This window comes from Mobula hypostoma, chromosome 18, assembly GCF_963921235.1.
Source record: "Mobula hypostoma chromosome 18, sMobHyp1.1, whole genome shotgun sequence".
Lineage (NCBI taxonomy): Eukaryota > Metazoa > Chordata > Chondrichthyes > Myliobatiformes > Myliobatidae > Mobula > Mobula hypostoma.
The window spans coordinates 63,718,554-63,731,121 of NC_086114.1; the positions used below are offsets into that span (position 1 = coordinate 63,718,554).

General features: G+C 47.4%; 1 protein-coding gene across 1 annotated transcript in view; it reads right to left on the reverse strand.

Annotated features, from left to right (window-relative positions):
* Positions 1-3,766, reverse strand: part of LOC134358129 (stereocilin) — a 96,456-nt gene extending 92,690 nt beyond the window's left edge. Inside the window, exon 1 of the mRNA XM_063070115.1 lies at positions 2,842-3,766. Coding sequence (XP_062926185.1) covers positions 2,842-3,766 — 925 coding nt within the window. The remainder of the gene's footprint in view (positions 1-2,841) is intronic.
* Positions 3,767-12,568: the final 8,802 nt, after the last annotated feature.

Below are 12,568 nucleotides of genomic sequence, written 5' to 3' on the forward strand. Positions count from 1 at the left end.
CCATCCTCTGGGTTCCCACCCCGCTTTCCTTCTCCCTGGGCCTCCCATCCCATGATTCTCTCGTATCCCTTTTGCCAATCAACTGTCCAACTCTTGGCTCCATCCCTCCCCCTCCTGTCTTCTCCTATCATTTTGGATCTCCCCCTCCCCCTCCCACTTTCAAATCTCTTACTAGCTCTGTCATGGTCCGGTCCGTGAAGTCTGTATTCCGGTTCATGGTCCAGTCCATCGACCCTTGCTCCAGGTTTTCCTGTTTACCCCGTTTCTGTCCCTGTTGAGCACTAATTGAGGCAGCTGATGCTCGTTGGGGCTGGCTGCATAAATACCTCCAAAGACCAGGGCGTGGTTGCTGGATTGTTCTTGTCCTTACTCCTTGGATCCCTTCCTCTGCCTTCTGTTTCCTGGCCTGAAGCCCTGCTTTGTCTTGCCGGTAACTCTCGCCTCACCTGAAGTTCTCATCTCGCCTTGCATTGCCTGAAGCCTTGCCTTGCCTTGCTGGTAACTCTCGCCTCGTCTCGCCTGCAGTCTTGTCCTGGAGCCACCCTGTACCTAGCTCCCTTCCTGTCCCTTGCCTCCGCCCAGGTAAACCAGGCCATCTTGCCGTTACCTGTGGTTGGTTCTGTCCCTTCCTGTCCCTTGCCTCTGTCGGGTGGTGATCCGCGCCCTGCCCAAGACCAGCCTGAAGACTCCAGCCTCCTGCCTAGCCTCAAGCCTGAAGACTCCAGCCTCCTGCATAGCCTCAAGCCTGAAGACTCCAGCCTCCTGCCTCCTACCAAGCCTCACCTCAAATCTCCAGCCTCCTGCCAAGCCTCGCTTCAAGTCTCCAGCCTCCTGCCAAGCCTCGCCTCAAGACTCCAGCCTCCTGCCAAGCCTCACCTCAAGTCTCCAGCCTCCTGCCAAGCCTCACCTCAAGTCTCCAGCCTCCTGCCAAGCCTCGCCTCAAGCCTCAAGTCTCCAGCCTCCTGCCTCACCTCAAGCCTCAAGTCTCCAGCCTCCAGCCTCACCTCAAGCCTGAAGACTCCAGCCTCCAGCCTCCTGACTCGCCTGGGTCCTTGTCCAGTCTCTGGCTCGGAGTCCAAGCCCGGGCTCCTAGCTCTTTTGTCCAGTCCTGTTCCAGGTTCCTGGTTTTCCTGTCCATGTCCTTGTCATCGCCCTGTATCCTAGTCCTGTCCCTAGTACTTCAGTGTCTGTGTCTTGCACTTGGGTCCATTCCCAGCCACCTCCTTATGACAGAACAATCCAGCCAACCATGGACCCACCGACACAGACACTGTCGTTTCCCTCTTGCCACCCAGGGTTCCTTTCTGTTAAATACCATCCAACCTGCCCCGGTCGTCCATAGTCTGGATACCTTGTTTGGTCACCAGGAGGCTCCCGTAGAGGGGAAGGTACTGTCATGGTCTGGTCCGTGAAGTCCGTATTCCAGTTCACGGTCCGGTCCATCGACCCTTGCTCCAGGTTTTCCTGTTTACCCTGTTTCTGTTCTTGTTGAGCTCTAATTGAGGCAGCTGATGCTCTTTGGGGCTGGCTGCATAAATACCTCCAGAGACCAGGACGTGGCTGCTGGATTGTTCTTGACTTTACTCCTTGTATCCCTTCCTCTGCCTTCTGTTTCCTCGCCTGAAGACTTGCCTTGTCTTGCCGGTAACTCTTACCTTGCCTGAAGTTCTCGTCTTGCCTTGCATTGCCTGAAGCCTTGCTTTGTCTTGCTGGTAACTCTCGCCTCATCTCGCCTGCAGTCTTGTCCTGGAGCCACCCTGTACCTAGCTCCCTCCTGTCCCTTGCCTCCGCCCAGGTAAGCCAGGCCATTTTGCTGTTACCTGTGGTTGGTTCTGTTCCTTCCTGTCCCTTGCCTCCGTCAGGTGGTGATCCGCGCCCTGCCCAGGAGGAGCCTGCCTAGCCTCAAGCCTGAAGACTCCAGCCTCCTGCCTAGCCTCAAGCCTGAAGACTCCAGCCTCTTGCCTAGCCTCAAGCCTGAAGACTCCAGCCTCCTGCCTAGCCTCAAGCCTGAAGACTCCAGCCTCCTGCCTAGCCTCAAGCCTGAAGACTCCAGCCTCCTGCCTAGCCTCAAGCCTGAAGACTCCAGCCTCCTGCCTAGCCTCAAGCCTGAAGACTCCAGCCTCCTGCCTAGCCTCAAGCCTGAAGACTCCAGCTTCCTGCCTAGCCTCTAGCCTAGCCTCAAGCCTGAAGACTCCGGCCTCCTGCCTAGCCTCTAGCCTCCAGCCTCCTCCCTCCTGCCAAGCCTCGCCTCAAGTCTCTAAGACTCCAGCCTCATCCCTCGTCCTTGCCTAGTTCTGGGGTCCGAGCCAGAGGCAAGACCCAGGTACTGGGTCCATGTCCAGTCTCTGGCTCGGAGTCCAAGCCACGGCTCCCAGCTCTTTTGTCCAGTCCTGTTCCAGGTTCCTGTTTTTCCTGTCCACGTCCTTGTCATTGCCGTGTATCCTAGTCCTGTCCCTAGTACTTCAGCGTCTGTGTCTTGCACTTGGGTCCGTTCCCAGCCACCTCCTTATGACAAGCTCTTCCTTCAGTTAGTCCTGACGAAGGGTCTCGGCCTGAAACGTCGACTGTACCTCTTCCTAGAGATGCTGCCTGGCCTGCTGCGTTCACCAGCAACTTTGATGTGTGTTGCATCAGTTGCTGAGATGCGGAACAACAAGTAATCTGCTGGATGAAGTCAGCGGGTCAAGTTAGGGGTGAGTATGTGTGGGGGGGGGTAGGGAGGGTTTTTGATGTTTCAGGTTAAAACCCTGCATCGGAGCAGTGTCTCTGGCAACAGGAGATAGTCCCACTTACTGTTCAACTTCCTCCTCTGTTGTAATCCCCAGTATGAAGGCCACCTACCTGCAGAACACTTCCCATTTTGACCTGATTGCGGGATTCCAATAGCAGATGAAACCTCATTTACCAGGGAGGCCGTCATTCGTGATACCTTCCTCTTGAAATTCGTGTAGATGGAGGTCCCAACCTTGCGCAAAATATTCTGCCTCAGCTCTTGCAGCCCACCCCACAAGGCGTCCCCCCCCCAGGTGTTCCGGGATCGATTCAGCAGGGGTGCACCCTCTGAACCGCCTCTCCTACCACTGGGTTTGGAGAGAATCTGCAGAAGACTCTGCACAGTGCCAACGTTCTCCACCACGTTTGCAGGATTCCTGTCGCTCCTGGAGGCTGGAGGCTCATTCCACGGTCGGAATTGTTCATTGCTGGGAGGTGGGCTGTATGGCTGGAAGTTCACCACTGATTTCCAGTTTTTCCAGTTGAGGAGCTTGCCTAGGTTTTCAAGCCACCCTACGTTAATGCTGCAATCTCTCTGTCCGATTAAGGAGCAGATCAACTCCTGAATACTGGCTTTGGCTTGTGCGTAAGTCCCACTGAATAAAGTCTGGGTAAGAGTTTCAATCAATCCAGCCAGAACCTCCCAGTTGTCCCTCTGAAAAATCCACCTGAGCAGATGGCGGTTGGTCACCAGGTCCAGGATACTCTGCAGAAGTTCAATGAGACTCTCCAGGTCCTGACTGGCCCTCAAAGAAACAAAGAGGTCCCTCAGTTCCAGTGTAGCTCTGGGCGGAGACCCGTTCTCCACCTCTTCTGAATCCAGCGTGTTCGGTGTGAAGTCTTCTGACGCCGGATCCTGGGGATCGTTGCTTTGCAAATACAGGGAGATGTTGTAGAGAAAGGCAGAGAGTCGTTTACTGTCCAGTGCACGTTTATTGAGAAAAGAGGCCACCTTTCGTTGCGGTAGAGCACTCAAAGTTCTGAGTCCGCCCATCAGACTGGAGATTACAGTCTGAATCCTTTTGGAATCTCTGGAGCCTGATCTTGCAGGGGCAGGGATTGGGGCCATTTCTCCTTCTCCTAATAAGTGTGCAACATCCTTTAACAGCGCCACATACTGGTTACTCCCATTACCTATTAAATCAAGCATCAACATTTAACGGTTAGGTGAACGGTTAGAATGGATACGATCATCACGTCTCACCTCCCAGTTGCCCTCCCACAAAGGGCTCAGAATTATACTCAGCGGCGACTTTATGACTTACCTCCTGTACCTAGTGAAGTGGCCACTGAGTGTATGCTTGTGGTCATCTGCTGCTGTAGCCCATCCACTTCAAGGTTCGATTTGTGCAATGAGAGACAGGCTGCTGGTTATTTGAGTTACTATCACCTCTCTGTCAACTTGTAAATCTGGCCATTCTCCTCTGACCTCTCTCATTAACAAGGCATGTTCACCCACAGATCAGCCACTCACTGGATGATTTTTGTTTCTCTGTAAACTCTAGAGACTATTGTGCTTAAAATTACCAGGAAAACTGCATTTCTGACATACTCAAACCACTCCATCTGTCAACAACAAACATTCCACAGTCAAATTCACAGATCACATTTCTTCCCCATTCTGATGTTTGGCCTAAACAACAACTGAACTCGTGACCATGTCAGTATGCATTTATGCATTGATTGTTGCCATTTGATTGGTTGATTATATATTTGCATTAACAAGCAGATGTACAGGTGTATCTAATAAAGTGGCCACTAACTCCATGTGGAATGACTGATTTCATAGGTTGGGCGAAAGCCAGGGTATTTTATTGCAATTTTACAAAACACTAATTAGACAGCACTTGGAGTATTACTACTACACTGGTTACTACTCTAAAGGAAGGCTGACTGCACGGGGGGTGGGAACAGGAGGGAGTGCAAATGGATTACACCAGGAATGGAGGACTTTAAGGTATGGGGAGAGATTTGTAAAGCTGGAGCAATGGCAGGGTAAATAGTCCAATCTTTCAACACATTCCTCCAAGTGATAGGGGTATCACAAATAGCAGGGTAGAGGTGAGGGGAAAATGTTTTAGAGGAAATTTGAGGAGATTAACAACAGAATGTTGTTAACCCTGCCCATGGACAGTCTGAAGACCATCTGTGAAAGGAGAAGGTTTGGACATGGGGCTAGCAACCCCATCCTGCAAAATCCCAGTGCTACAGAAACACCAACAGGAGCCTCAAAGGCCCTGAACAAATGGGATTAGTGTAGATGGGCAAAAAAGGTTGGCATGGCTACCAAGGGCTGAATGACCTGTTTCTGTGCTGTACGAGTGTTTGGAGTACACACAATATTCCATACATCTCAAATTGAGTTCTGCAAATCCCTTTACCATGCACGAGTAATCTTTCCCTTGGTCAGAATAATCTAATAAGCAACCAGAAGACCTTAGCTGCCCTACTGAGCTGTGGGGCGTCGATCTTGGGCCTCCCTGAAAAGTCAACGCTTCCCTCGGCAAGAGGCCACATTCCCTGGCCCATTCCTGGATCCAAGTCCAGGAATGCAGGTGGCATTAACTGGGCAGCACGGTGGAAGTGCCTCATTGCCTCATGATCAGATGCTGAATCAGTGGTCTGCCCTCCCAGGTGGATGCCTTTTGGTGGCTGTTAACTGTGGCACCTTGGAATCACTACTTACCCTCAATGTGAATGATTGATCTGATCAGTGAGTATATTTGATATAGAAGAGTACAGCTCTGGACAGGCCAGTCAGCCCACATAGGAGCAGAATTAGGCCACTTGGCCCATTCACATTGCTCAGTCATTCCATCATGGCTGAATAATTAACCCCTTCAACCCCATTCTCCTGCCTTCTCCCTGACTAATCAATAACCTATCAACCTCTGCTTTAAATATACTCAATAACGAACAGTGATAGTAACATTATACAAGGGCCTCACACTTCATGCCAAACTGTCAATCTTCAGGCCATAAACACGAGAAAGTCTGCAGACTCTGGAAATCCAGAGCATCACACACAAAACGCTGGAGGAACTCAGCAAGCCAGACAGTGTCAATGGAAAAGACGATTTGAACCAAGCCTCTTCTTCAGGCCACGCTTCTCAGGGGCTTGTGTTAACATTATTCATGTAGTGAATGCACTGGATCGTAACTATGCATGCTGTGTGTCTGACTGTACCGCGATCTACACCTTGGCCACGGAGGAACACTGTTTCATTTAACCGTATACATGTGCAAGGTTGAATGACAATTAAACTTGAACTTATTGGTTTCTTGGGGACTTTCTTAATATTGATGTCCAAGGGTGAGACTTTCTTTTAAAGTTTAATGATACTTGTTGCTCAGCCTTCTGTTCTAGGGTACAGAGCTGAGGAGTTGAACTGTTTACTGAGGAGTTGAACTGTTTACTGAGGAGCTGAACTGTTTACTGAGGAGCTGAACTGTTTATTGAGGAGCTGAACTGTTTACTGAGGAGCTGAACTGTTTACTGAGGAGTTGAACTGTTTACTCTTACCTGTGCTGTGAGTGGACGCCAGTAGCAGGAGGGTCAGTACAAGGGGCAAGGGAAATGCCATTGCTTCAGGGGAAAGGGAGCTCTCCCCGCAGGTAAATCTGCCCCTCAGGTCTCAGGTCTCAGGTCTCAGGTCCTCACAGCACAACCACAACTCTCACTGCTGTGACCGCCTGTCCGACACCTATGCAGAAACACAGAGACACTGTGACCATGATCATGCATTTCCTTGATCAAAACTCTTCAAACATCAAATTCAAGGTCTCCACTTCAACAGGCAAATCGGTACACTCATTATTTTATTTAGCACTTACCACAGTCTTCAAATGGTTGCTCATTGACCACACATTGAAGAACTGGACAGGGTCAGGGATTGTCCGGAGCGATCTCATTCCCTCACGTTCTCCACTATTTAATCCTGTGATGCTCCATAAGCCACCTGAGTCTCTGCACCTCTCCAGTTCTGGCCATTCACATTTGTAAATGGCCTCGGCCCGTTCACAAGTGCTTTCGTAACTTGGTCTTTAGTAGGACAGCACCAACATAGTGGCTAACGTAATGATCAGCTTCCCCCTATTTACGCTGCGTGCACCAACCATTGCTCTGAGCAGGGAGTTTTTACATGGCCTGAAAACTGCGTGGCACTTCAAATGTTTAGAAAGTCCCAACTGCGCGGCAACAAAGGCTATGTGCACGGGAGCATTTCAGTTACCGCGCAGCCATGCACCCACGCAGCTTAGAGGGAACAGTGCTCAGGGTTCAATTCCCACTGCTGTCTGTAAGGAACTTATATACTCTCCCTGTGACCATGTGGGTTTCCTCTGGGTGCTCTGGTTTCCTCACACGTTCTGTAGACATACAGGTTAGGGCTAATGAGTTGTGGGCATGCTAGATTGCGCCATAAGTGTGGTGACCCTTGCAGGCTGCCCCCAGGACATCATTGGATCATGTTAGCCATTGACACAAAACAACGTGTTTTTCTGCATGTTTCAATGCACATGTGACAAATAAAGCTAATCTTTAATGTTTAATCTCAGGTGTAAAATACTAACTTTGTGACATTCCCTCATTAACATGACATGAATGTTGTACCTGGATATCATGTATGAAGTTACTGAGGAGTATCCCAATTTGTTTGGTGCGCATTACTCAAACAATTGTCATGTGGCACGCTATCGGCACCAGAACGTCTGGTAATTAACACGAAAGATGCGTTTTACTCATGTTCCGATGTGCTAGTGATAAATAAATCTGAATCCTGTAATAGCAGATCTCTCTGAGGAGGAGATGAGGCATAACAACTTCCCTAAACTTTCAGATGCTGTAGGGGATTGGGGTTGGCCTGTAGCCTCAATGGTCAGTCTGATTCTGCTGAGACACCAGTGCAACCACAAGAGAAAGGAATCATAGGTTAACCTTATGTGTAATACTCTGATGCAAGGAAGGAATGGGTAAGGGAAGAGAAGTAGTGCTGGATCTTGATAGTTTTGTGATCCAAAGGTTTTTCAGAGGTCAAGAGTGGGGTATAGATCTTGTTGCTTACGGCCATTTTATTACATGTTACAAGAATTAGAAATGAACAACAGAGAGCTGAGAGAACACTAAAGGAAAAGACAGTCAAGATAAGCAAAAATTCCGGTTATAACTATTAACCTATTAAATAACCAGGTTCAAGTGGCACAAAACCTGCTACTGAAAGATTCCAATCATCCAGAAAACCTGCCAGTCCAGCACCAAAGTCTGAGTGCTTCGGGTTATTAGGCAACACGCAGAAACATTGCAAAAACTCAACATGGAGGGGGATAAACAGTCGATGTGTTGGGCCGAGATGAACGCTGTGCCTATATATCGTGTATGAAGTTACTGAGGAGCATGCCAATTTGTTGGGTGTGCGTACCTCAAACAATTGTCATGTGGCACACTATCACGGCACCAGAACATGCTGCCTGACCTGCTGAGTTCCTCCAGCATTTTGGGTGTGTTACTCTGGATTTCCAGCAATTGCAGAATCTCTTAAGGTTGGATTATTGAGCTTTGTTGTATTGTTTTAAACCAATTTCTTCAAGCTCTTCAATTTGCTTGAAATTCGTATCCCCTGCTCATTATTTCTGGAATGCTTACGGTGCCTTCTTCCATGATGAAACACAAAATGTTCATATCATTTTTCTTCCATTTCCTTATTCCCCGGTACAATTTTTTTCATCTCACTCTGGAACGAAAAGCTTTCTGCTGAGAACGGATGTGGTCTGGCTCTCCTCTAGTTCAGGTTGACTATGGATGATTCATTCTAGCTGTCAAGCCAAGGCAGTACAATATGGAGAGCAAGCTGTTGCCCATGCAGCTGGCTCCCACTCTCCAAGCAGCTGATGTATCCCAAAGGAATGACAGAGATTGGCACCACTTAGGGGCTTCAGCTCCAGATCTTTCCTCAGGGTTTACTCCGGAAGCCTTCCCCATGGGTGGGTATAGCCACAAGGTAGCAGTGGTCTGAAATCAGAGTTTCCATTCTCTTATGTGAGCTGCCAACCACGGCTGATGAGCCCCATCTGCCCGGAGCGACTGGCTTTGAGAAGCCATTACCCGCCTTCGCCCCTTCTCCTGTCAGTAGAAATGGATCTTAGCGGCTAAGCCACACATGAAGGCCAGGAGCTGGATTTGGTTGTCAGAAGCTATTTGAGGCACACGCCATTGGGAGCATTTAACAAGTAGTGGGAGCTTATCCCCACCAACACCACCCCCCCCCGCCACAAAGCACGGCTATGACAACATCAAGGAGCTTTATTAGTACCGATGGTACAAAGTAACATGTCAGTGGATAAGTTTTAAAGGGGGGGCTGGTTAAGGATGGAAATCCCGAGGTCTGGATCGTAGCAGCTTAGGGCACAATCATCAATAGTGGAGGAATTAAATCCTAATGCGACCGAATCCGGGCTGTGCAGACAGTTCAATCAATCATAGGAGCTGAAAGAGATACAAAGGGGCAAGACCATGTGTGGATTTGAAAACAAATTCCTCTAATTCCAAAATCAAATGAGACCCAGAATAATCAGAACCACTTCACTGATGTGAAATTTGTTGTTTTAGAACTTAAGAGCAACACAGCATAGTGTGAATCCTTCAATGTGTGAACCAATGTACACTACTTCATGATCAATCTAACCCCTCCCTCCTAGAAAGCCAAAATCGCTCCTTTTTTCGTACATCCATGTGCTTATCAAAGTGTTTTAAATGTCCCTAATGCATCAGACTCCACTACCATCTGGGCAGTGGGTTCCAGACATCCATCACTGTGTGTAAAATTTCTACCTCTGTCATCTTCCCTAAGCTTCCCTCACTTTTTAAACACAAGTTCAAGTCCAAATTAAATTTATTATCAGAACACATATATGCCACCATATACAACTCGGAAATTCATTTTAGTGTGGGCATGCTCAATGAATCCATAGTAAGATAATAACCATAATAGAATCAACGGAAGACCACAGCAGCTTGGGCATTCAACCACTGTGCTAAAGACAGAAACTGTGCAAATACAAATTGAAATACATAATAATAAATAAATAAATAAATACGCCATAAATATCAAGAACATGAGATGAAGAATCCTTGAAAATGAGTCCATTGGTTGTGGAAAAAATTCAGCGTTGGGGTGAGTGAAGTTGAATCCTTTGGTTCAAGAGCCTGACGGATGAGAGATAGTTCCTGAACCTGGAGGTGTGAGCCTTGAGGCTCCTGCACCTTCTTCCTGATGGCGGCAGTGAGAAGAGAGCGTGTCCTGAGTGGTGGGGGTCCCTAATGATTGATCTTCCTTTCCTGTGATACCGCTTTGTGTAGATATGCTCAATGCAGGAAGGGCATTGCCCACGATGGACTGGGCCTTATCCATTATTTTTTGTACACATCTATAGAACTTTGTCAAAGTGCTGTGGTATTGGCCATTGCTGCCCTGTAAGAAAGGCACTTGTTGTCCACTCTAGTCACGCTTCTTTATACCTCTCTATCAAGTCACCTCTCATCCTCCTTCTCTCCAAAGAGAAAGGCCCCAGCTCACTCAAGCTATGCTCGCTAATCCAGGCAGCATCCTGGTCAATCTCCTCTGCACCCTCTCACAGCCTTCCTATAATGAGGCAACCAGAACTGAACATAAAACTCCATCTGTGGTCTAAGCAGAGTTGTACAGGGCCACAACATTACCTCATGACTCTTGAACTCAGTCCCCCAATTAAGAAAGGCCAACATGCTGCACACTTTCTTAATGACCCAATCAACTTGCATGACAATTTAGAGAGATACAAGTTCTTGGACCCAAGATCCTTCTGTTCCTTCATGCTGCGAAGAGTCTATTAACCCTGTACTCTACCTTCAAGTTTGACCTTCCAGAGGGCATCACCACACTTTTCCAGATTGAACTCTATCTGCCACTTCTCCATCCAGCTCTGCATCCCGTTGTGACCTATGACAACCTCCTAAATTATCCACAACACCTCCAACCTTCATGTCATCTGCAAACTTACTAACCCACCCCTCCACTTCCTCATCCAAGTTATTTATAAAAATCATAGAGCAAGGGTCTCAGAACAGATCCCTTTCAGAACACCACTGGTCACTGACCTCCAGGCAAAATACTCTATCTATTATCACCATCTGCCTTTTGTGGGCAAAACAATTCTGAATCTACATATCCAAGTGTCCATCAATCTCATGCCCCAAGGTAGTATGAGCCTACCTTGTACAAGGGGAACCTTGTACTAAAATCATATACACCACACCCACTGATCTACCTTTAATTTGCTTTGTTACCTCCTTGGAAAGCTCACTGTGCTCCTGAGGCACGGTCTGCCCTTCACAAAGCCATGCAGAACATCCATAATAAGACTATACTTCACCAAATGCTCGGAAACCCTGTCCCTAAGAACCCTCTTTCGTTGGCCCACCATTAACATAACAATTATATAATTCGGATCATTCCCATGATCTTTTTTGAACAATGGAACATTTGCCATCCTCCATTCCTCTGGCACAACTCTTGTAGCCAGGGAGGATGCAAGGATCATCGTTAACACTTAGCAATCACTTCCCAAGTAACCTGGGGTATAACCCGTCTGGCCTCAGTCACTTATCTATCCTAACGCTTCTCAGACACTGCAGTTTTCAGAAGTTTTGTGGCAGCAGTAAGTGCAAAGATATAAAATTATTATAAAATACCAAAAGAAGTAAATTTTGCAAAAAGGAATACAGAGGGTGCCTGGGTCCTGGGTTGGCCGGACGTAGCATGAGCAGCAAAGGTTCACACGTTTAGGTTTAGAGATTGAAAAAGATCAACATCTGTGTTACAAAAAAATCTACAGCCAAATATTAGCTGCATCCTAAACCTATTTTCAGAATGGAATCAGGACAATAAAATTCATTATGTTGTACCCTTGGACATCTTACCTCTAGTTTTCAAACACTTCCTTGAAAACTGTAAGAATATTTTAAAGAGTTGTTGAATGTGGTTACGGAAAGGTAATGACAGAAAAATAAGGCTCTCGTGTCAACTTCAGAGGAAGCAGCATCATTTCTCCATTGAAATTGTAGTGTCAGCCATCAGCAACAAGATTTGAACTATTGCTGGCTCTAAAACGGCAGAACTCTCACGAATTTGTAACCGACAGTGCCAAGTGCAGCTTTAACCTACAGTCTTCAGTCAATACATCACCTGTATTCATTTCCCCATCCCTTAAACTTGTCCCATTACAAAATTGTCGGAAGCTCACTAATAAAAGCAGACAGGCAAGAGAAGAATTCATCAAGGTCTTATTTCATTACCTGGTAACGTCCAGTACAATAATCTTCATTTGAATGAACCTCTCTCTCTCCCTCTCCTCCTGACTGCAGCCCACAGCTTCTTTCACGTGAGTTTCCATCAACCACAGGGAGGTCACATTTCCACAGACATCCTGGGGTGAAATTACTTACAATTATTCTAATCAAGCTTTTAAAATTGACGTCATATTTTTACCTTTTACCTTACTCTGTGTGTTAACTCTCCATGAGGGTACTCTAGTGATGTCTGTACCTTCATATGCGATCTTACAAGCTATCAAACAGAAATTCTGCACAACCACTTGTTCTTGTCCAATGGTAATGAACTCCCTTACTGGGTATTAGACTGGGATCAGGAAGGTCTAACTGCCCCAAGATAAAGAATTTTGTAATGGAGTCAAATTGTGACATGCTGGTAGCTGCAAAGATAGGAAACAGAAACATAGTAGACCATTCAGCCCATCTAAATTC